This window comes from Heterocephalus glaber, unplaced genomic scaffold (genome assembly GCF_053883595.1).
Source record: "Heterocephalus glaber isolate CG9 unplaced genomic scaffold, H.glaber_assembly_v1.0 deba00001504, whole genome shotgun sequence".
NCBI lineage: Eukaryota > Metazoa > Chordata > Mammalia > Rodentia > Bathyergidae > Heterocephalus > Heterocephalus glaber.
In genome coordinates, this window is record NW_028258324.1 from 29,512,050 (window position 1) to 29,538,685 (window position 26,636).

The 26,636-nt window shown below is 32.5% G+C and overlaps 1 protein-coding gene across 25 annotated transcripts in view; it reads left to right on the forward strand.

The window, feature by feature from the left end:
- Mbnl1 (muscleblind like splicing regulator 1) overlaps positions 1-25,358 on the forward strand; it is a 198,643-nt gene extending 173,285 nt beyond the window's left edge. For 15 of the 25 annotated variants that reach the window (XM_087186370.1, XM_087186381.1, XM_087186371.1 and 12 more), the window contains 7 exons: positions 5,828-6,085; positions 7,250-7,303; positions 8,161-8,314; positions 14,975-15,010; positions 15,693-15,787; positions 18,827-18,901; positions 21,969-25,358. In XM_087186370.1, coding sequence (XP_087042496.1) covers positions 5,828-6,085; positions 7,250-7,303; positions 8,161-8,314; positions 14,975-15,010; positions 15,693-15,787; positions 18,827-18,883 — 654 coding nt within the window. In that variant the 3' untranslated portion in view covers positions 18,884-18,901; positions 21,969-25,358. The remainder of the gene's footprint in view (positions 1-5,827; positions 6,086-7,249; positions 7,304-8,160; positions 8,315-14,974; positions 15,011-15,692; positions 15,788-18,826; positions 18,902-21,968) is intronic. The other 10 variants (XM_004834472.4, XM_087186383.1, XM_087186384.1 and 7 more) reach the window with 5 other exon arrangements.
- Positions 25,359-26,636: the final 1,278 nt, after the last annotated feature.

Sequence of the window (26,636 nt, forward strand, 5' to 3'; positions counted from 1 at the left end):
GTAATATGAGTAAACTACTTGGTTTCTGATATTTTTAGTTAGAATTCTCTTGTTTTAAAATAAATTATCCTTGTGCTGTGTTATTCTACTGAGCTAAATCATGACACAGGTTTCTAATTCAGTCTACAACATTATTTATTGACACAGACAAGTCTACCTTTTGCATATAGGCAGAAATTAATACAATACCTGTGAATTGCACAAAAAGTGCATTACTATATATTTTCAAGCTGAATCACTATAAAAAGCATGACTAGGTGAGCAGTTTTATGGTTTTAGTGGATTTAGTATGGTTTTATGTAAAAGAATTTCTATTCCAAAAAACTAGGAAAGCAGATGATTTAATAATATAGGAAACACTTATTGATAGGACTATTTATTGTATTTCTGTAGTGTAATGCTACTATTTCTGTAATACTTGAATTTCTCTAGAAAATTAAGAAGAAATCTTGACAGTGTTGGGCACAGAAGTCTAGGTAGTTTACTTTAAAAATCTGTGGTAAGCTTTAGAATGACATGAAAAATATATAATGACAACCCCACTTAAAACATCAAATGTACAGTGTCTCTGTAAATTATCCATCTCTCAGATTAGTTTGAGTTTTGTTTTGGAGATTATAGACTTATAAATGGTTTAATGTAAAGTAATTGCTATTCTTGACTTGCCCACTCATTGTGCTGCTGATCTGTCACTAATTTCTTCATCTAAATTAAAGCAAAAAAAAAATCCCTTAATTTGTGGTTACTTAGAAAGTCTAATAAAAGTAACTCTACAGTTGATCATTTTGGCATATTGATGAGCTTATTTTTAAATTATATCCATTTCCCTGCTCTCTTGTACATACCCTCACTCATAGAAGTGAAGTAGATTTACTAATTATTTTGTTACACATTCCTATATATTTTATTCCTATATATATAATTTGATTTTTTATAGGAGGTCCAATGGCATTCTTATACAATAGACCTAAAATATATATAATATGTATAAAGATATGAATAATAGTATTTGGAGGTATGCTTGTGTTCTCTGGCCTAAATGAAGGGATCAACTTTGTAGAATTCAAAGAAAACTCCAGTTTTATCTCTGTAGGAATCCTATGAGGGAGATGTAGGTATCTTTTTATTTTTTAAGAAACGGAAAATGGATCAAGGTTGTTCTATTATTGGATAACCATCTGAAACTAGAAATCACATCATTAGATTAACTCAAGAATTTAATTGTGTCATAAATTGAATATGATAGTTTCCCCTAATCACAAGAATATTAAAATATGGAGATTTTTATCCTTTTTAAATGGAAAATATATTTTATTTGCATTAGGGTACAAACATTATTAGAAATTTTGTGGGCACTTTAATAAAATCATTGATTATCTTGTACTGCTTTTAGTACTTTTATGTACTATTTAATGTATTAACTTGAGCTTAATAGAAGAAGCCTTAGTGGTTATTGTTGAACAACATATGTGCGTATATCTTTTATTTCCTAATATTGATCATTTTATTTTCAACTGATTATTCAAAATATTAGAATAAACTGAGTCCCTGTACCTTGTTACAATTTAATCACTGTTCCTACTTTTTGATGTTATTTTCCAAAGATGGCTGAGATAATTACACAAATATGGTGAACATAACACATACTAGTTCAAAAAGATCTCTGAAAAAAAGAGGCAAATGATTCCAATTTTGAATTAATTCAAACACTGACATTAATTTCCTTAGAATCCCAATGCCTAACTTGCAGAATTTACTATTAGTTACAAAACCTCTTATATTATTTTGACTATTTTGAAATTTTTTTTCTTGTGTTTAAGAAAATGAATAAGGAACTGTATTGGAAGCAGATTTGTATAATGTGTGATAAGCTATCCATCATCTTATGCAGTATTCATGACATTTTAAAGTTGGTGTTACTGGAGTTTTCATTTAGAAGATTCCAAACTTAGTAAGGGAAACTGGAACCTACACTTTCTTACCTCAGATGTATCTTCTTTCTACTGTATCTGCTGTTTATTTCACAAAAGAAGATTTATTTGGCAGGAGTTCAGATTTCTTTGGGAAGTTGTTATGATTATTTTTCTATGAACTATTTAAAGTGTATGATTATCCTGTATATATTTTTCTGGGTGTAGTGTTTATAACTTAGACCCTAAATGTTCTCTGTGAATATATTCATTGAAATGCAGATTTTTTCCTAAAAGCAACCTCTTACCTATTTTTCATTAAAGGTTATAAACTTACCTGATTTAAAAAACAAATTTTGCCCTAATATTATGAAGTAAAAGACCCAGCATTCTTTTTGACTGAGTCACGTGTTGTGTTTAGCTAAATATAGATGATTGTTTTAAGTTAGGTTTGAAAATCACTTCTTAAACTGTAGAAAGTGTTTTTACATTTTGACCCACTAGTGATATTTTTTGAATATTCATCTTTAGGAAATGCTAAAAAAATGCCTGCATTCAGGAATATATTCTCTGCAATGCAATCTAGGTATACTCTGAGAGGGTTACCTGTATTATACATAGTTTGATGAAATTCAAACAACCATCAGCAGTAGTCATGTTGGATAATGTTTAGCAAACTGAGAAAATGCTTATAAAAAAATTAAGATGTGTTATATAAATGTACCAGTCCAGATGAAGAATGTAATCCTTATGTATTATAAACATGTTCTAATAAAAAATAAAACATTGGGGAAAAAGAAACAAAATTATTAGCAATACTGAAAAAGGTGTTATTCTGAATATTGTTTTGCAAAATGAGAAAATGCTTATGCTGCATTGTTGACCAAAAAAGATCAAGTTAGTAGCTATACTGTAATTGCAACTATCTAAAAATGTGTGTGTGCAGAAGATTGGTTTGTTTGAGAAAGAATATAAATATTGTTAGGATCTATTAGATTTAATTTTATCTATTTAGATACAAAATATTATCTTTAGATATCTTTAGTATATCTTTAGATAATACTTTATATCTAAATAGATAAAACATCTTTAGATTTAATCTATTAGATTTAATTTTATCATTTGTGTTCCATAGTCTGTATGACAAATTTACAGTTTATTCTGATTTGAATTGTGAGATTAAATTTGTTGAAATTTTGTGTCAGTTATAATTTGCTAATATACTACTACAGCTAAAAGATTTCTTTTGGAAATCAGTGTAGTCTATGTTTCCTTTAGTTTCTCAGAAAACAAAAAAGCATACCAAATCATATTTAGCAGTCAAGGGATAGATCCCCTTTTATTGATGGTGCCTATTGAGGGAAATTTTGTCTTTGAAATTCTGGAAAATTTGTTTCACTCAGAGAGTTATTCAATAATCCAGATGCACATCTGGTTCTTGGCAAACATTTTTCTGGTTTGTGGCTATCACCACTCAAAATATCACAACATATTTTCTATTTTTATTTTATTTTTTCAAGGGCTAAAACAGTGAAAAAGTAAAAAATGCTTATCAGTTGACTCTGAAACCTCAGGAAAAAGCTGGTTTTAGGACACACTTTAATTCCTATTTATCAACTATGATTAAATATTTTTAGAATGCTTCCTAAATGTATTCCACAAAAGAGTAAGAATTATGAAATTGTAGTAAGTCAACCCTCAACATACAGAGATCACAGACAGATAGAGTGACTTTAGATCTTCTTTTTGTCAATGTGGCAAAGAGTAAGTTAAATTGTAAAGTACAGTAATAGCTTCTCTGCTGCCAGTTCTTTTCTGAGCAATTTCAGGAAATTAGGGATTGCATTGAGCTAATAGCTGAAGTGACATGTCACAGGTATGTCCAAGTTTCTTATTGGATGTGGCAGTATTGACATAGATTTGCCTAAACAGAAAAATAATGTCTTTGTTTATGCTGTGGTATAGATCTAGCATAAATTCCACTTACATGTACATAAAGTATTTATTCCCCTGTTAATTTAGGTGTGTCGGTCTTCCTGGCCCTGATGAACAGCCTCCTAGATTTGGTTTGGCACTAGTAAAGTGTGCTTTAGAATGCTTCTTCACTGATTCTGTTGTCCAGCCAGAGAGGAGGATAATTGTTCTGGAAAACAGCTTTTGCTTTTAAAATAACTCCTGGTTATGCCTTCTTTTTTTCTGTTAAATAACATAAATATAGTCATAAAAATAGTCTTTTATAACTTCCTAATTTATCTTTGTATCTTAGTTTTTCTCAGAGTGTCTCTGGCACATGGTAGTTATTTAATAAATTTTTAAAGATTAAAGACATTGAATCAGGTGATGAATGAAGTTGACCTCCTGCTGTGCATGTGAAATACAAAGCTTTAGCAAACTTAGTATTTCTAAACACTGCAAGATGTCATTTGTAATGTTCATTTTATGATGCAGCACAGTACAAATTATAAAGTGCCCTTAAGGAACACTTTTCTTAATAATAGGATATAAATATAATGGAGGCAAAATAATGAATTTAAGTGCATTTTATTTATACAAATCTAAGAAAATATTTACTTTTAAAATCATAGCAAGATTACAATTTCTCTTTGTTATTTAACTGCAAAATTGTGGGCCCAGGATTTAGCTCAGTGGCGCTGTGCCTGTCATGAGGCACGAGGCATGAGATCCTGAGTTTGATCCCCAGTACCCCAAAAATAAAACAAAACCAAACAACTACAAAATAAAGTGCTCATTGTCTGCATTTGTTCAGTTTGTGAAAAGATCTTTAAAACATAGAAATATTCCCTTTAAACATGTGTTAAAAGCTTTTGGAAATTTGGAGTGCATGAACTAAAATTGAAAAGGACATTCTGTGTTTTAGGTGGCCCTCTTGTGGTGAGATGGTCAAACTATACCATATGAAGACTTGGAATTGTTCATACTCAGTCAAAATCAAGCAAATGAATGGCAAACAATCTATTTCCACCTTTTCTCTAGGTTCCTAGTAGCGAAATTAACAGACAAAAATCAAGCAGACATCAACACAAACTAATCTTTTTTCCATTGCTTTGTGTAGCTGTTATATGACTGTAATGATAAAAAATAACTCCAGGTGACATTTTAATAAAAAGCTATTAAATTTGATTTTTTAATACTATTCACTTGGAAATAATATTATACTCACACAAAAGTTGCAAAGATAAAAGCAAAAGTTTTTACTTACTTTTCCACTGAACTAAATATTAACATCTTATTTAAATATATAGTATCATCTATAAAACCAGAAACTCAGCATTGTTATACTGCTATTAACCAAGCCATAGACCTTAATCAGAAGTTATCAGCTATCCTATCAACATCCTTCCCTGACTCCAAGATTGTTCAGCATGTGATAGTGTCTTAGTTTTTCATTGTTTTATGACTTAACACTTTGGAAGATTACTCATCATTTTCTTTGTAAAATATCCTTCCATACAATTTGTCTACGATCTCCTTGTGATGAATTTTAAGCAAAAAATATAAATATCATGTGTCCATTTCACTGCCATATTAGTGGATGTAGGATGAGCTCATGTCTTACTACAATAATGTTGACTTTGTTCACTTGGTTAGTGTGCATGCCAGATTTCTTCACTGTAAAGTTACTCTTTTCCATTGGTAATTAATGTGTATCAACATAGTTTTGGATCTGTCTTATAATTAATCACAAATACATTTGCTTTTTCAAGGGCATTTTAATGGAATGCGGTTACAATTTGTATACTAAATTAAGCATTCCTGAAGTTATTTTGTTGCATTGTTTGCAGTGATCTTTTCTCCTTCACCTATGCCTATCAGCATTTTGAATGTTAAGTTACAGTCTTCAGAAAGGTAGTACTTATTCATGTTGACTAAACCCCATGCACTTAATGGCTTCATAGGTATGTCGAGAGTACCAACGTGGCAATTGCAACAGAGGAGAAAATGATTGTCGGTTTGCTCATCCTGCTGACAGCACAATGATTGACACCAATGACAACACAGTCACCGTCTGTATGGATTACATCAAGGGAAGATGCTCTCGGGAAAAGTGCAAATACTTTCATCCGCCTGCACATCTGCAAGCCAAGATCAAGGCTGCTCAATACCAGGTCAACCAAGCTGCAGCAGCCCAGGCTGCAGCCACTGCAGCTGCCATGGTGAGTACAGATGTCAGCTCTCTTCTTGTTAGCAGTCAGAAAAGCAAAGTGAACAACTATATCTGACTACAGGCTCTTCATTTATTAACCTTTTAAAAAATTTTCTTTGCTGGAGATATGTTTGTTCAGGTATCCCAGAAAATACGTAAAGAAGTTACCATTCACAGAAGTGAGGGTAACTCCTCAAATGGTTCAGATTGCTTCTACTCTTGGCCTAACTCTTAACACTCTGTCTTACTCTGGATGTAGGGTTTCTGAAATTTCTGCTTTGTAAAGAACCACCTGTCTCCTTCTTTTCAATTTAACAATACTGCCATTCTTGGTCTTTTTATTTTTTGCGTGCCATCTAATCAGCCATTGTGTTCCTATGGTGTGTTCTTTTGCACATCAAGGCTCTTCTTTACATATATTCTGCTTTTAACCATAACACAATCTGGAACTATTTAGGAGAATTACTTCAACAACATTGTTTTTAGAATTAGCTACAGGATTTTGGATAGTATGCTGTCTAGATTGCCTCAAATAATATTGTGGCATAAACCTAATTATATAACTGCAGAAGCCTGACTATGCCATTATCTAGAAAAAAGAAAGACAGCAGTACTCAAGGAGATAGAATTTGGATCATTTAGAGCAGACACTAAACTACATGTTTAAAGTAAATTTTAATGTAATCTAATAGCTGAGTTGAATGAGTCCATTCTTGTTCTTTGCTTAGCTGTTTTAATGTTGTCCTTTTTTACATAAATATATGAATTAATCTCTAAAATATTCATAAAAAACCACTGTGTGGTATTTCACAGCACAGTGAATCATGAGAGAGGTCTTTTCTGTGTTTGTTTATGGATACTTGAGCAAAAATACAGAAGGCAGACTCTCTCCTTTTCCTTTCACTTTTTTTTTCTGTTAGGGTATCTTGTTTGTAATTAACTACAAAGAGGAGTTATCCTCCCAATAACAACTCAGTAGTGCCTTTATTGTGCATGCTTAGTCTTGTTATTCGTTGTATATGGCATTCCGATGATTTGTTTTTTTATTTGTTTTTTCTCACCTACCCAAAAATGCACTGCTGCCCCCATGATGCACCTCTGCTTGCTGTTTATGTTAATGCGCTTGAACCCCACTGGCCCATTGCCATCATGTGCTCGCTGCCTGCTAATTAAGACTCAGTCGGCTGTCAAATCACTGAAGCGACCCCTCGAGGCAACCTTTGACCTGGTACTATGACCTTTCACCTTTTAGCTTGGCATGTAGCTTTATTGTAGATACAAGTTCTTTTTTTTATCAACTTAAATATATATATTCCTTTTTCTGTTATAAAGTTCTAAAGTACAATGAAAAACTGAGTGTGGTTTCCTGACAAAATTAGTGGAAAGACTAATATACGTACATAGATGGATGTCATACAATGCAAGACTGAAAACCAAGCAGCCCACATTCAGTTTAACTACATTGTAAAAAAAGAAATACTTGGAGGACATTAAAGTGTATTTTTGACTGTATATTTTATGTACTTGTTTGGTTAGCATGGCTTTAGTAATAGAATTATTTACTTTATAGTAATTCTAGTTCAGAATTTAAGAAAAAAAGTTGCATGCTCTGGGACATTTGCATGTGTAGGTAGATCTGGTTGTGGGGAGGAGCAGAATGGTGTAGGTTTTTATGTTACTGGTTTTGGTCACTTTGTACAGTTAACTATTAACATTGCTTATACTTGTCGATCCTCATGGAGCTCGCAGTGCAGCTTTTCTTCTTTCCCCAAATCAGTGGCTTCTCATAGAAAGCCTGAAGCATTATGGGATGTTAAACACCTTAACACGTGATAACACATGCTCTTGTTCAGAGGGGTTTTATTGTGGACAGAAATAATGCTTCCTTTAAGCTTTTATCTTGCTTTTTTATTTTTCCTTTAATTTTTTGTTTATTGGATTTTTTTCCCCTTGGTTAGTTAAGTGCTCTGCTGCTTGCTTGCTCATGCTTCCTAACAATTTTAGCCTTCAACTGATTTTTCTTTTTTCTTTTTTTTTTTTTTTCTTTTTACTGGTATTTGTTTTTTATACTCATTCACTAAACAGGGAATTCCTCAAGCTGTACTTCCCCCATTACCAAAGAGGCCTGCTCTTGAAAAAACCAACGGTGCCACTGCAGTCTTTAACACTGGTATTTTCCAGTACCAACAGGCTCTAGCCAACATGCAGTTACAACAGCATACAGCATTTCTCCCACCAGGTAAGGGGTTGGGTTTATTAATAAAGGAATCTGATGATCAAGGTAGAAGTCTACTGGTAGAGCAGATAAATCACACCCTAGGATTGCTTTAAATCATAGATAAGGGGTAAGGTAAGGTGGTCAACACTGGAAATTTATCTGAAGTATCTCATATGATTTTTCTTTAAAACTAGGAATTTTAGCTTAAAGAAATATAGATTAAATATCAGTGGTGTTTTATGTATTTATTTGTGTTTGTAATTTGGAATTGAAATATAGTTCTCTTTTCCTCTCTTTCTTCAACACTGTTATATGTCTGTCAAGCTATTTTATGATACTTTCTTGCTGTAAGACCCCTTTGCCTTCATGATTCTATAAGAGTTCATTTGACTTGTATGAAATGACCCTTTCAGTTTTGATTAGTTTTCAGCCTCTTTGGTTTCCAAGTGGAAAATAAAAAACTAACTGTATCTTCTAGAGCTCTTAAAATATGCTCTTCTTAATAATAATGATTTACTTGCTTAAAATTATCATTGTTCCTAATTTAATATTGAAATAATGATGTTTACATTTATATTTGAATTTTGCATTTGTGGTTACAATTTATTTTCAACTTGATCACTTATACATATTCTAGAATTATTCACATGGATTTAAAAATTAAAAACATAGACTAACAATTCATTTAGATACCTGGAAATTTACTGCTTTGACATACACTGAATTTCAGAAAAAAATATTAAACTCCTTATAGTCTGTAATTTAGCTAGCCAGACACTCTAATCTCATTTTCATTTTTACCCCTTAGCTTTCATTTTAAAATAGTATGAGTTTAGAGATTGAATAAATTAATTTTATTAGTGAATTAATGATTAGTTGTGCATATCAAGGATCCAGCCCCTTATAAAAACTCGATTGAGTATTTTTACCATGTTAGTTTCATAATACCATGAGAGAATGTGACAATGTACTTTTGATTCATGAACAAAGGAATAAACTCTATTCTAGTTTTTACTGATAGGCACAACTTTTTTTTTTACAGTGCATCTTTGAAAACTGGCCATCTGTATGTATTTAAATATGTAGCAACAATGAATTAACTAGGATATTCTACTAAAATAGTTCATGCTTGTAGTATAAAATGACATTTATACTTGTAAAATAGCATCTGTCAAGTGGTGTTTTATCTGTATTAGAATAAAAATTAACTAATTTTAGTATGTAGTGGATTCATTGCTTTCTGAGGGAAAAATTCTGGAACTCTTTCAATATAGTTTTTCAGAAACTTCCAAAAATTCATCTTTTTCATTTTTATAAGTTGCCGTGTCCCTAGATTTTTACTGTTTCCATGAACAAGCCATCAAGTTTATGTCCTCAGACCACTAGACAGAGTTTAAAGACATTGTAGGTAATTATCATAATCTCTTCGGAGAAATTTTTTAAAATTATTTTTGTCAATCTATTTAATTGAATAAAACTGACAGTTTCCCTATTTAAGATCTAAAAATAAAAACAAACCCATCTTCTGCAAAAATATTAAGGAATTTTGAAATAATTTGTCTTACCAAATGGATTTTACATTAGTTTCTCCAGTAGTCAGATGACCATATTCTTCTCCAAATAAGTATAATCATCAGTTGAATACCATGCATGAACCTTATTTTTGACAGTAGTGTATCTTCTTAAAAGTTTTAAGTCCATAGATGGAAAAAAGAAGCTAAGTAATGGTCAAGGTTGAGAGTAAGTATATTCGTAAAGCAGAATCAATTGTTCCTTTGTTCTTGAAAGTTAAGCATTGCTAATTTAAATAAAATATACTATAATATCTTGAAATATGCTGAAATTCTGAATATAATTTTTTTCTTTTATGACACATTTTACATCAGATATCCTGTTCTTGATACTTATAATTAATATGATATTAAACTATTATAGTAGTAATGTAAAATAATATTTATCTGTCTCCCTCTTTTAAACAGCTAAAGCTGCAGGTTGACTTATTAGTCACATAACCAGAATTAGATATTGCCTTCATACTTCTTCAAAAATATATTTCTTTATTATACATGTGCCTATGTGCACACATAAAAAAATGCCCTCATGACATCAAAAGTTTAAAATAGCCTACCTTTATTTCTGCCAAACAACTTTGTCAGGAAAGCCTGAAGTGCTGGGAATGCCCACCTCAGGGCGCAGGCAGTAGCATAAACAAGTGAAGCAAGAACAAAATTGGGAGTCAGCCTCTGAGCCTGAGAGGTATTGAGAAGCACAGGCTCATGCCCAGGGGAATGGTCGGTGTGCAGACTTAACCTTTTGTTGTCTCAGAGGCATATCTGCTGCCAGATAATTCCTGGTATAGCACAGACCCCTGTCTCTCCATTAACATCACAGTGTATTGAAGCAATGTAACTGTATCTGTGCCTCCTAGGGTGAGCTGGACACAATCTGCCATGGAAGCCTTGCTACACACTGCTGCTCCAGAATATACTGGGCATTAGAGTGTTTATATGTGAAATCCCCCCAATTTTTAAAATGTTGCCACTTTTTAAAAAAACAGCCTTTGAAAACTAAAAAGTAAGTCAGTTCTACCATGGATTCACATGCAATCTTGTGAATACCTGGGAGCAATCAAGTTCATTTTCCAAAATCTAGATTATCCTATGCACCAATAAGATAGAAGAATCATGTAACAAAAACATCCTGACCTTTTAACAATTGGGAAGGTATACTCTGAGGACCTTATTGGGACTAGGTAGAAAATGGAAGTAATTTGTATTTTGCAGCTCACAATTTACAATTCTGTAGTATGTTTTTTCAAAAAGAATGACAGAGATATGTAGGTCTACTTAATTCACATTACAGTGAAGCATAGTTGACTAAATCCTTAGAATAGGTGACTATGCGTACAGGGGGTGGGTTGCTGTCAGAAGATCAGGGTTCTGTGTCAAGCCAGCCAGCAAGCTAAGAAAGATAGCAATGTACAGTAACTTTTAAAGAACAGAATTGGGTTTCTGATGCATCTAATCATCTGACCATTATCCATCCATCCATCCATCCATCTTCCATCATTCTGTCCTTAGCTTCCTCTTTCCTTCCCTTCATCCTTTCCTCTCTTCTGTCCTTCCCTCTTTTCATCTACCCATCTTCTTATTCATTCAGTCAATAAATTTTGATTGCATGTCACACAGTGTATCCATATTTACAGGAGAAATTATAATCTCATAGCTCTAGGGGAAAATCTAGTATTCAGAAATACTTTGTTTATCTAACTCAATTTTTAAAAATATCTAAATGTGAATCTTATACCCAGCATACATACTTTGAGGTGCCAAGCCCCAAAATTTTCTACTGCCATGGGCCTAATTGTTTCACATATTTTGCTCAAAAGTTACTTTTTATTGAGTAGCTGTCCTGTGTCATGCTGTACTGGGTACTTGACATCTTCTTTGCTGTCTTTTTTTTTTTCTTACTACAATGTCAAAAGTTTGGGTTAATATTCTCACTTTTCCTGTGAGTCATTTGGGGTCCACTGAGGTACAGAGATTAGTCAAGTTAAATGGTTTGTATGATTCAGTAGAAATTGAATTTAGGTTGGAGGACTTGGATTAGTCTTTTGATATCTGTAAGCATATTATGTAAGTATCTAAAAAAGATATGATCTCGGTACACATTTAAAATCAGCACCCTGGGAGGCAAGACAGAAGGATCACAAATTCAAGGCCAGCTTGGGCAGTATAGCAACTTAATGGGGCCCTGTCTCAAAAAATAGACTGAGGATGTAGCTCAGTGGGAAGGGCCAAGGTTCAATCCCTAGAACCACAAAAACAAACACACAAATAATGAAAAAAATTGAAAGAATTTGGGAGAATGACACTAACCCTTACTGATCACCTAATGCCATGCCTGAGATTTTATACTTTCCATCTTATTTAAAGGTAAATGTTACATTAAGTTCACATTAAATTTTTCCCCCCATCTTTGGAGTATACTACTTCTTTATTTTTACCACCACTCTTCAGTACTGATTATTTGTACAGAATATACATAATCTAGGGCCTACTTATATTGTAGATATGAATTTCACTACTGTAGAGTATATCAGAAATATCATTTTATTTATGTTTTCCCCCATAAATTTAAATTAATCCCAGTTCTATATTCTAATCTCACTGTCAGAATGAAGTAATTAATTAATAGAAAGGAAATGCTACTTGTTTGGATATCAATTTTGATAATTCAATTCATTGTGAAATTTTAGTCCTAAAAGATAATACATTATTTTTAAAGACCTAAACTAGCTTTATTCCTCTTACAATAAACCTAAGTTGTCTTAAATTATCACATGGAAATTCTAACTTCCAACTAAACCTCTATTATAATGCTTTTTTTCTCTTCTACTTGTTTCTGTTCTTGAAGTAATTTTAACTATGCATATATTTAATTTGCAAATTTCCATCCTGTTGTTTACCCTACTTCTTCACAAATATCAATTAAAATTTTAATTTAAAAAGTCATGTAATTAAAATAACACATTCCACAGAAATACACCATTCAGCTAAGCATTTATCTTTGTAAGCAAAATTGAAAATTGACAAATACATCCACTTAAATTTTGCTTTGTGCTAAAAATTGAAGAAAATATTTAATTTGGCTATTCGTGCATCATTGTTAGTAAATCAAACCATTTAAGTAAAGAAGGATATTTTGGTCATTTCAAAAGTGATTTTTGATTTTGGTAAGTGGGTCCTACAGCATTTTGTCTTCATATTTGTGAGTTATTGCACCCCAGCTAGTATTTTCATTGCTGCCTTATGTTTATTTGCTGCAAATCCCTCTCAGAACTGTGTGCATTGGTTATAATGATAATGAGGAAGATAAGTCAAAATAAAACTCATGTCATAAAAGGTTTAGGGTTTTAGAGTGATGGTATAAGGTTTATTCATTTCCAGCATGTGCAGGCTTCATTATGCATGGAATGAAATACAGTAGGCAAATTGCAGTATAATAATTATAAATTTCAAACCTATAACCTGTTCAATATTTAAACTAACTTTAATATCCTTCAAATATCATGTTATTCTTTTTCATTCCATCTTTTCAACTTTTCTTTTGTAATTTCCCAGTCCTTCTGCCCCTACCATTAGAGGATAAGGGTTTCACAAAACCTAGACCCAGTATTAAATTTTCCTTTCTCTACTGTCTCAAATTAATTTCTTTGTAATTACCGGTTTGTTTCTGTTGTCTTTTATAAGTCTCTTACTCAGCTGTAGTACCAAATTACAGAGATATTCAGTTGTCTTAAATAATGCCTGTCAATATAATATTACTCTTCCTGAAAGGATGCTTCCCTAGATCCATTACTGAGTTTAATCACTGATCATTGTGCCTGCAGTCTAAATTGTGATTACAGACTAATTGCAGCTGTGACAGCATGCAATTAATTAATCAGTTAAGTAATCTATGTTTCAGTTAAGTTTCTCAATGGCAGCTTTGTTTTGTAAGGCCATATCTGACAAGATTCGGTTGGCAGATATTTTCCTAACAAATGTTCATCCCAGAAGCTGCTAGTATTTAAACAGGATGTGCCAAGATTTAGATAGAAATACAAAGTCATTTGATATTTTAAAACTTAAAAAGTCTAAAATAATCTCTTAGAAAAAAACCAGTAGTTCTCCTTATGGGAAAGTGCCCTGAACTTCGTAAAATTAAAATAGATTTTCAATATTTATGTGTCAGAATAGGAGCTATATTTGTAACACTTATTTTTACTTATCATGGTCAAACTGTTTTGAACATTGGTGCTAATACCCTATATGTGACATGTGCATCTTCGTTATGTCCCACTCACAGTTTTTACTGAGTCTAATTAGTAATTTCTTGCATGTGAAATTTTGTAAAACATTTGCTACTGTGAAAAGTCTTGAGGCCAATGAAAACTAGCGTGTTTTCTCAAATACCTATCAAGTAAGCCAATTTGAGACGCCAAAGAAGTTGTATTCTGACTTATAATACTTTCCCTACATTTTGATTTCAAACTGGGACAAAATTTTACTTTCTTTTTATGCATAATTTATTACTCAGTATCTCTCCAATAAAATTCCCGTGTGGATGATCACAACCCACTTCGTGTCTGTATGGTTACTCCTACAAGGAACAGAGAAATAAAACCAAGGAAATTAAAATGAATGTTTTGGTTTCATAACATCATTCAGTGTTGTGCAATGGATTATTTAGTGTTTCAGTAATAAATGATATCCTTAATTATTTAAACGTGTTCTATCTAAAGAAAATATTAATACATTCATGTGTCAAAATCAGAAATAGCAGAGCAGCTAGATGGCTAGTAACCATATTAAAACAAAATAAATTATAATATTATTTTTTAAAGAATTAAACAGATTTAAATCTTTTCCAAAATGCTTTTTCTATAGGCAACAATGAATAGAAACAAAGTGTACCAGCACACAGTTAAACTGGCTTTTATTCTTCACTTGAGACTAGTTCTAATTGATCACTGTGCTATTGTATGATTTGATTGTGCTGACAGTTACATGCCACTGTTCCCATAATAACAATTTTTCTTCTTTGTTCAAATGAATTTCCTAATTACACGTGTGATGGGATGTTTTAATTCTTTTCCCTTTTCAAATCCACCTTCCTGTTGCAATGCATGATGGGCAGGCTCAATATTGTGCATGACACCCGCTACAAGTGTTGGTAGGTGCCAGCTTTGTTTCTTGATTATCTTAAACCTATGGTGCACCTCACAGCCCCTCAAAATCCACTGCTAAGTTTAACTTTTATCTATTGGCCAAATCCATTTTCCTTTTACTAACACCTGTCAATTAAATGCCATTTTCTATTTAATTGACAAGGACTCACACAAATGTTTTCTTTACACACAACAGTTTCCTTTAGTCACCTTTGGTGGATTTTGATTGGACTATGAGTTCTGGTGTGTAAAACAAAAATCTACATTATAAAAGTAATAAACTGTATTTTATAATAGTAAATAGTAAAAATACTTTTTACTCAGACAGATAATTGTATATATCAAGTAAATATCTGTATTTTTATTTAGATTTTGAATGTCTATGAACACTATATAAAATTCTCGTTTTTAACTTAGCAAATTAAGCCTGTTTGTGTCAATTTTCTTGATTTGATGGTAACAAGCTTTTTTCCCCCCTTTTTTTCTCTTTCATCCCCCTTCTCTTCTGTCCTTGGAATGTTGTCCTGCTTTGCGCTGTGATTGCATGTCACTCGCTGGTGATGATGTCCTGTCACATGGCTTATTGCTATGATAAATACCATGCCCAATGATTTCTTCCATGTTGCCATGGTTTCCATATTGCTACACTCTTCTGTATGTTTGCTTATATGATTTTCCCTCCGAAAGTTCCCATGGTGCACGGTGCTACGCCAGCCACTGTGTCCGCAGCAACAACATCTGCCACAAGTGTTCCCTTCGCTGCAACAGCCACAGCCAACCAGGTTTGCTAATTTACAGCTTTGTTTCTTAAAAAACAACTCTAATAGGGCTCAATCCAACAGCCTTTATGCATATAGATTTCCCATTGAACTCAGTGGGAATCACGTGTTTATGAGGGCTGTAGAGGGTACTGTAATGAGCATGGGGTTTCAAAGATACCTCTTGTTGGCCTACACATTCTTTCTATGATGAGCAGCAGAATGCTTTTATGCCATTTGTAAGTGCTCCAAATTTGTTGCGGCTCCATTTCTGAAGCTACTAAAATGATATTTACACAAGCAATTCTCATTTGGTCTCAACCAGTTGTGCAGGTATATTGATGAGTCAAAAATAGAGGTAATCTTAAGATTTTTATTAAAAGTATTTGGTGTATACAGTTCTTTAAATTCTTACCTAAATTCTTTTTTTTTTTTTGATACCGGGGATGGAACTTGGGACCTTGCGCTTGTGAGGCATGCAGTGGCACCACTGAGCTAAATCCCTGGGCCCCTAAATTCGTAATAAAAAAGGAAAATATTTAAATGTATTACATATGCCACAAATGACCACTCTTGTAAATAAGAGTTTGTTATAAAATCATTATTTGGTTTCTTTGATAAGCATGTTGCATATTCAAAATTAAATTCATGTGCAATATTTCTAAGCTTTGATTCTCAGAAAAAAATGAAAAACATAAAAAGAATGCTAAGTGCTCTTATTTCTATAATTACCGTGCATAAAAGTTGGCCATTTATGAAGAAAAAAGAAATAAAGTATTGTAAATAGAGATTCACTGTGCATTCCATACAAGTTTACAGAGTAAGAGTTATGCAGGATACTTTTAAATAAAAGGAACTATTTAAGAAATTTAAAATTTGTGATACACAACAACTATTTAAAGTAAAATTATTATTTACAATTCAAATGTTGACATTCTTTCCACCAGCATTTTCTGATTCTATTTAAAAATATGTTCTAAAAAATACTGATTGAATCCAAGTCTCATTTATATAAAGTAATTTGGGGTTTTAAATATGTAGATATGTTTGTTATGAAAAAAAGTTCAATTGGGTTGGTAGCATATGAAAAGAGGAAACCAAATTTCAGATAACCCACTGATTAAGGTTAAATGAAGTTGAGTGAGTATCAAAAGAACCAATATCACATGTGATTCTACATGTTGCTTCCTGGGAAGAGAAGAACAATTGAGTCCAATCTACATTTGTATTTTTTTACTAATATGTTACTGTACTCTTGATGAACTTTCAAATATTCATATACCCATTAAAAACTTTCAAAAGTATACTGCCAAAATGGATTTATTTGAAAGTTTTAGTCAAACTTTAAACATTTCTTGGCAAAGAATCAGTTTTTCAGAAGCTTGTCAAATTAGCCCTGAATTTATGCTAGCATATCAGACTTATTTACAAGAATGCTAGTTTGTGTGTATGTGGCATGTTAGTAAGTAATCTTTGACGGAAATATCTTCATGGATTCAATGCAATCCATTTATGGTGCCAGTCAGTGATACTGAACTCTCTTGTATGTATCATGTATGACTACAGAATTGCTGGTGTAAGCAGAACTATAACAAAGCAAATTTCAACATGCCTTTGGCCACCTGGGTTGTAGGGGACACTTTACTTTTTGCATTGTGCTGTGACCATTTCATGCATAATCTTGGGTCTTCATACTATTTTACAACCAAAGAAAGGAAAGGAAATGGATATATATATATATATATATATATACACACATATATTATATCTACATATACATACATATGTATATGCCTTTGGTACATTAGCAATGCTGGAAATGCCACAAAATGCAGCCTGCATGCATGCAGAAGTTTTAGCTGGCCCTTCATCTGCATCGATTGGTGTTGAAGGTCCTTGGTATGTTTCGACAGCCCCATCCTTGATGCTTCTACACTGTTGGGTGCAACATCCTGTCCTGCTGCAGCAGGAAAAATGGTATGAGAAGCTTCATTATGCTTGGAGCACATTCCGTGCCATTTGCCAATGCTGTAAATTGTGTAAAAAATGTCAGCTGAGAAATGGAAATTAAATACGGACATATAAATATGCACTCCAGACTATGGATTGTGTTAAGTTAGTCTAGTATGTCTAAATTGAAATAACAATAATGTCTTCATGTATATGATGTCATTCTCCCATCAACCTTGCAGAAATGGGATTAGTACCATTTTATAGAAGAAACGTAATCATAGAGTAATTAGTTGCTTTGCTCAAGTTCACACAACCAGGAAATGAATCACTAGCAACAGAACATGTTCTTTTGGCCTGTGAGGATCTGCATCTATGGGGCTGCTGCTCCTGTGCTAGCAGCCATTAATTTGGGTTTAGAGAAGAATTGAGTTACAAATTTGTAGTTCTTGGTTTTGGGGACTATTGAAATAAGTAACTTCTATATCAGTCTCATTAAATTTTCTCTCAAGTTTTCTGATTATTTTGCCCATTCAAAATACAATAATGTGCCATCTGGATTCAGAAATATATTCTGAAGTAAGTCTATACCCTTATCTAGTTCTTTTGAATTATTCCCTATAATTCTTACCTAGTATTTTTAATTTGGAAAAAAGATGTTCTAATTTGAATGAAAATGGTAGAAATTTGGTTGCCCCAAAATGGACAAGATGTTTCCTACTCTGATTTCTGTATTCTTAATAAGTAACTGAAACCACAGAAGAGTGTGTGTGTGTGTGTGTGTGTATGTGTGTGTATGTGTGTGTGTGTAGGCCAACAAAAAGGGCTTCTTTCAATTACTACTCTGCATGATTTTTTGGTAGTTTTACTTCTCTTACTTCCTAGAAACTGGTAACATTTATAGAATAGTATTTAACACAAATATTTTAAAAAATGACTTGCTATTCTGGCATTTAAATTCATATTAACTGACTGTTATGTTGACCAGATAGGGACTATCACCTCACAGCTGATTCTCACTCTTCTTGAAAATTTTAATATTAAGATGTTTTCATCTCTTGGTTGTTGGCTTGCTTGCATGGATCATTCATTAAATAATTTCTTATTTGCTAGATACCCATAATATCTGCCGAACATCTGACTAGCCACAAGTATGTTACCCAGATGTAGAACTGTCATCGCTAAACAGTAAGTTCACTATGTAATATACAGCTGTATGTCTGTGGTGATTTTCTTTTTTATTTGTTTGTTTTTGTTTTGGTTTTGGTTCCAGGGATCGAACTCGGGTCCTTGAGCTTGCAAGGCAGGCAGCAGGACCACTGTGCTAAATCCCCGGCCCTGTGTGGTGATTTTCTTAAGATAACAACTGTGTAGTATACTTAATTTTGCAAAATTTCAGAGAGAATATTGTAGAGTTCACATTTTTATCTTAGATGGGTTATGCAGAATTATATACACATGTAAATATAGTATCACTTAAAATACAAAATACTGAAGGATAGTAAATTTTGGTTTTTTTAATTTCATAATAGATACAAGTATTAAGAAAAATATGACTTAAAAGTAAAGAGAAGGCACATGTTAAGGGTTGGCAAATGTTTTTAAAGGGCCAAATAGTAGATAATTCTGGCAATGTGGGCCATATAGTTTCTGTGGAATCTGATCAATTCTGCCACTGTAGCATGGAAGCTACCAGACCTAGTATAAAGCAGTGATGGAGAACCTATGGCACAGGTGTTGTTTTTCTTTTAAGACAAAAAAAGTTAATGAGGTTTTTTTCTAAATTAAAACCTCACTATTCAGGTTTAATTGCAGTGTTGGCACTTTTGAGATAAATAAGTGGGCTTTGAGTTGCAGTTTGGGCACTCATCTCTAAAAGGTTCGCCATCACTGGTATAAAGGAATAGATATGGATGTGTTCTAGTAAAACTTTTTTGCAAAACAGAGTAAACTGGATTTGGCCCAGTCAGTAGTGCATCTGACCCCTTGTGATCATCGTTAACTTTATTTTGTCTATTGTTTGGCTAAATCTTAAATAAGAATATGTACAAGTAGACCCTCAAGTTACAACCTGCCTGACATACGAACAACTTGGGTTACCATCCGAATGTTAGTTTTAGCTTATGAACAAAGGCTTATGACCTGAATACCAGCCACTTGTGTTTCCAGATGGTGTCAGATACAGATTTAATTCTGAAAGAGTTCTGAAAAGCACATGACAACATACTTTCCTGTGTGGGGTTAATTGAGAAATCCTGGGCCAGTGTCTCTCTAAGGACACTGAGATCTTCCTGTATATAGGAGAGAGACTTTGAAGGCTGTGTAGAGGAGCCTGAGTGTTCAGTTGACCAACTTGGGTTACAACCATATGAATTGAGTTCATAAGTCACTGTACTCACTCCATCCCATGAATTACCATTAACAGAGTCATTAGATAGCAGTAATTGTGACTTTAACTAATTACACACACACACACACACAAAGAAAGGTATATGTGAATTCACATATCTACATACCAGTTGTACAGTTAGGTACTGTGAAATACTTATCTTGGGGGATCATATAATTCTGAAAACATTGCCTTTGCTCAAAAATGGTGGAAAGCCTCGTCTCACCTGTAGAAACATTGTCTTGAATACTTTAAAAGGCACCTTTTTGTCATTCTAAGAAAATATACTTTATTCAATATGCATACATTCAAGTTACAACATGTGCTCAGAAGCATGATAGGTACTTGTTTTTATAATTAAAAAGAACTACAGCATTTAAAACTGAATCTGGTAAATAAAATGGATGTTCGTTCCATTGTTGCTACCTTTCTTCATTTATTTAGTCATCAACATTACAAATGAGGTTTTGGTGCTACTTTGGGTTAGTTGCCCTTCAAGGAGATAAAGATGTAAATAATCTCAGGATAATAGATTAAATTAAGAAGTCTGGAACAAAGGTGAAGGAGCAACTCTTCCCGACAAAATCAGAAAAGAAAATGTTGATAATGAACATATATATGGAGAATAGAGAAATAAGGACCTTAGAGAAGGGACAGTGTGCCAAGTCAGGATTCATGGTGACAGAGAACCAATTAGAGTCCCTGGTGACTAATCCACAGTGATAGCCAAATACAGAGCCCATTGTTGGACAGAAGGATAGACAGAAACTACAAGCCATTTAAGAAAGAAATTATAGACTAGATTTGAGAAGCACTAGTAAAGACATGCTGAGATCATAAATCAATTGTTGAAATTGATTTTATTTAAATGAGATCTCTCAAAGCAGTTCTGATAAAAGGTTAATAATCATGAACAATAGTACATTGTTTTGAGTTTGTAGATTTAGAAGACATTTGACATGTTAAAAAATCTGTTTCCAGCTTTTACAGTTTTTAGATATATTTAGTATATTTGCAACTATATTCTATTTCTTAGCAGTAATCCAGGTTGAAAAATATGATACCCCATGACCATGAATCCATCAATACATAGTAAAAAGTGGACTTGTTTTTATGGACGTTTAGGGTCTTAATGTTCTGTTTATTTGAAAATGTTTTCATTTGAAGTTGCAGTACTTAAACTGATTTTTAAGTCAGCAAAATGGTGATTTCTCTCATTCTCAAAGTTATATTCTAAAGCATACTTTTAATCATTAAAAATTCCTTGATGAGTCTAAATTTCATGTAAAAAACAAAATTTTTAACTCAGATACATTGTAATATCCAGTAAAGCTTAATTCATCAGGAATTATTCCTTAATTCGTAAGTAAAGATTTTAATTTTTCTTAACATTAAAGGAAAAACCATCTATAAGCTATGAATTTTCTAAAAAAACTCACTTAAAATATCATATTTCCATGAATTTTAATTTTGTAAGCCAAATCATTCTGAAAAACCTATTAAACATTACAAAAAAAGTAAAATGAGTGTAAACTCTGCTCCACAAGGATAGTGTTAAAAAAAAGAACTCTGCTAAATTATGCCTCTTGATTATGCAACTATATTTAGCTTAGTAATAGGAAATTTTTGAGAAAAGTCTATAATTTTATTAAATTGCATGTCCTAGCATTCACAAATATCCATTTACCCATTAACAGGCAAATTTACCCATTTGCAAGTGGTGAGTGGTTTTTGTTTTTACTTGAAATGTAATAACATGTGTAAACACACTTTAATTATAAGAAAAAAATTTTCATATTAAATTTGTATTGGAAACTGCATTTAGTAATTCTGGTTTAACACAAATTATGTCTTTTTTCCTTGTAGATCATACTAAAGAGGAAAGGACAGTGTGCTTGGTTAGAATAAAGGACGAGGTCATTAGCCATATTGTATATACCTTCAAGCAACACACACAAAAATCCCTCAGCCACAAGGCATCCACATATTGCATGTTAAGCAGAAGAAAAGACAACATGGAAATCCACTGCACACTGTTGCCTACACACTTTGTACATTTAATTGATATTTGTGCTGAGGTGATATTCCTGTCTAAAAGAACAACATTGTCTTTCTTTTCTAGCACAGAGTTATGCATTAAAATATGCATACCTAATTAGTTTCCTATATATTCATGCCATCCTGAAAAGACAGACAATGGTGTAACCATGATTCTATTATGTATTGGTACGTCTGTAGACCAAGATATAATTTTTTAAAAATAAGTTTATTTCTTTCAAGGTTTACAAATAACAAAGGTGCACCTTGTATTTAAAATTGCCATTATAGATGAGAGCGTGCATGCACAGTCATTTTTGTTTAAGAGTAATATTTTTAATGTAATAGATTGTAAGACGTGGTGAGGGAGGGATCTGACAGAGATGAATGTGCCAAGCAAAACCACAACTGTATATTTTAAAGCACATCATGGCTTTAAGTACCATGTTGTCAAGGATTCTCATGAAGTGCCATAGACTGTACATCAATTAGAGTATTATTTCTTCAGTGTTACTGTTTTCAGAGCCACATTCTGTTGCTTATTTGCTAGTACTAATCAAAGGGCACCATTCTTTTTTTCTTTTTTTGGAAACCAAAGCTGTCTCAGAAATGGCCAATTTAACTACAGTAACAATAGACAGCACAACACAAACTCTCAGTACAGATAAACTCACATACTGGAGATATATATATAATAGATAAATATATAAAATTATTTTAATGCGTTGTAGTGTAATATTTATGCATACTATACTGTATAACATGTTATTCAAAAGGGATATGCCATTTCTGAGACACGATAACAAAAAATGTTTGAGGAAATTATTTTGCTTCTATTTATAGCCTCTGTCAAAAGTCAAAAGACTATAAATGCTTTGCAAAAAAATGGTTTCACGTTTGCTTAAATGCTTCATCTAAGTCACATTCAGAATAGTGACTCTAAAGAAGAAAGCAGCACTATCATCGATGCATGATAAACCAAAATATGAAAATGGCAAATGTTTAATTAACCTAGTAATTGGATGGGTAAAGTACATGGGTGAATTTTCTATGTAATTTTTTGTTTTATTCTGTTCAGATTAACTGCTTATAGCCTTAGAAAGCCTTTTACAAAATTAAAAAAAAATAGATGTACATTCAGTTTTTAAGAATGGATTCATCCAAAGGAATTCCTTTTTTTTTTTATTGTGGTTTGGATGTTGCAGCTAGTAAAGGATATTTTTGCTCTGTTCAGCAGTTCTAAAAACTGCTGAAGTACGGGCCAGGTCACTGGTAGTTATAGTATGGAATGGGAGAAGTGAAAGTTCAGTTATAGAACTTTCCATACTTCCAAGTTTACTGCAAGTTTTTATGCTTGAGAGAGATGCTTTCTAATATAAGACTGATGTGTTGATTTTACTGATTGTACTGTACATCTATTAAAGCCTTAGATTATTACATTACGGGTTGGAACCCATACCAATGTAATTTCAATCGTGTTAAGAGAGTAATGGTGACTTCACATGTTATTGTAGTTAGTTACATTATAGAATATTACTTATTTTTCTTGTTAAAATGTAGTTTTTCATTTCCTACATTTATTAGATTTTCATTTTCTATTAACAAATACCATTTCAGTTTATAGACTATTGTTTTATTAGATTTTACTGATGAATTTTTCAAAATACAAAAAAATTAAAGTAGTTTTTCCTTCATAACATACTCAGTTTGAATTTCATGTAGTGTCATATGGATATTTGTATTATTGTTAACTAAATGATTTATATTTTACTGATTTAATATTATAGTGTAAGAATGTCAGTCATTGTTAGTTCTTGTCTAGTTTTCATTAAAAGAACAAAGATCTTTTATATGAATATCTTATAAATATATAATCATTGCTAAGTAAGAAGTTAAGTTGTTGCTATTGCAACAATCCTGGCAGACAATTGAGTAATATTTTGATGATTTATTTTGTTTGTAATTAGTTATTATAAGAAGATCTAGATCCTAGATATTAGAATAAAATTTATTTTCTACTGTATCCATTTCAAATGTTAAAGTATTGTTTAATATTTTTGAAATCCCTGAATATCAGGCCTTGTTATAAATAAGCTGCATAATCAATAAATAGAACAAGGGACTTTTTGTTGATAATCCAAATACTCAAAGTTTACGTAATGAGAATTATATAGTGTGTGTGCAAACTCTTGAGGGTTGATTAATGCTGCAATTTAGCATGTTGGGACGTCTAGAGAGAAGGTTGACTTTTTGCACTTCTGTATATAGTCAAAAGAGAGAAACCTGTATAATAGTAAGATCTTATTTTGAATAAAAACGTCTATAATTACAAGGAGTTTTGTTAAGGCTAATAAAATGACAGACTGAGCAAAATTGCTTGCAAAAGTGGCACAGAGTTAGCACTCCATACCCCTTCAAACATGTTGCTTTGCTTTTTGTGGACAGCTTGTAGTTTGCCAGGATATTTTCAGCTGGAAAGATATGTCATCCTTCCAAGATCTCATGACTGACAAAAACTCCATTGGGCCAAATCTGCCTGAAGATCATTACCAAAAATAGCAGGTACTTCGACCATTAAGGTGAAATCATGGATCAAATATTCCTTACATTTTTCAAAGCTACTGCATGTTTAAAACTTCAAAAAGAAAAAGAGAGAAAGAACTATACAAGGACATCTATTATTCAAATCAGTTTCTGCCAATTTCAGTGGTTTATTGTTCACAAAAAGAAATCTTCAAAACAAGTATTGACTTTCACAAAATTTAAAGCATAAACAGGCAAACCAAACAGCACACCGTAGCTATAGTTGTTATGTGATTGTTTTTAATTGCTGTAGGGTCCTGTTCTTTCAGCAGGTGAAAAAATAAAACACAGTTCTAATTTCACAGTTTTAATTTTCAATGCAGAAGCACTCAAAAAGCAGGTTGTGATAATGAGCACTTGTTTAATGAATTAGTCCATCCAGCCTCCACTACAGCTGGGGAATAATGTTGCACTTATCAGCAACCCTACCATTTTCATCTGCTGAAAGGACAAATGTGCTTGGTTTTACTATTATGTAATCACAACTTACTTTCCGCTTGTAGTTGCTTAAAATTATGTATTTTGTCTTGGGCTCCAATTTGTTTTATGCTTATTTTATTATTACTGCAGTAGTTGACTTTGCTGTATGGAAAAATAAAGTGAAATTGCCCTAATAAAACTTCTCTTTCTTAAGTATATTTGTGTATCTGAGATTGAATAGTAAAGTATTTTTGTCCATTTCATGTATGCATGCACGTACATCTTTAGGAACAGCTGATAATTTCATTATCTGTTGTTAATAGATTGCAAGGAAGGCCTTTACTTCTGTCTCACTAATTATCTTTTGATACCGAGTATCCAAATCAGATGTATTCCCATCCTATGCCCAGTGTTTTCTGAAAACTCTTGCCCTTTGCTGACACTTAAGTGCTAACTTAAATGTAAAGAAGAAAACTATAACAACAAAAAAAGACATCAATTCTAGATCACTGTCTTTCTTTTAAGAAATGCTATTTCCCTGAGTGATCAAGCTGACTAGCACTGGAAATCAGCCAATCTAAGAAACTGTTTCAGTAATGAAACACATGATGACACTTCCTTCAGAAGGATAAAAGAGTATATGTACACATTCCACTGAGCCAACCCATGACCTAACTCCTAAGTGTGCATATGTGTATGTGTGCATGCACTATAGATTAACTTCCCACAACGAATGCAATCATTATGTACTGAAAACATGTACTAATAAAAATTTAAAATTTTAAAAATATTTTGTTTGAAGTAAGGGCTTGGTATCTTATACAGACTTTTCATGTTACAATATCTACAGATAGCCAATGAAGACCAAAGTTCCATTAGAAAGAAATTTTGTATATTTGATCTTTTAGTTCTGCTTTATGTTGACTTAGCCACTGGGTATTTGGTCAAAGGCTGCAAATTTTCCTTTGAAAGTTGATCCCTTTTTTTCTCCCTGAAAACTTATTGCAAGAATCAGAAGTCCATTATTTATAATTACAGTTCCATGTCTGTTTGAGTTCTATGGGACATTTTTGTTGTTCTCAGCAGATGCAGCTTATTCTAGAAGCTTTTCAAGGAAAAGAAAATGGCTGGCATGGAGATGATTCTTTAAAGCAAAGGGCCATGACTTTTTTTGAGTACATAAAGACATTGACTCTCCAATTAATGATAGTATTTTGGGTATCTTCTAATTGAACAAAGAAACTATAACAAAAAGCCATTTTAACTTTTTAGTACTCTAAATGAAACTTTATTAACATAAGAGCAAATGAATGCATTTTAGAAGTGGTATGTGAGATACTTTTTTCCCCAAACAATACTTAATATTCAGAAGGTGTCACTGCTGCAGAGCCAACTAGGGATCCTATGCTCACGTGATCCTCTCTTAGTAGTTACTTTCTTTCTCACTTACGGGAACAAAATCACTTGCTAGAAATACTACTTTATAATAGACCC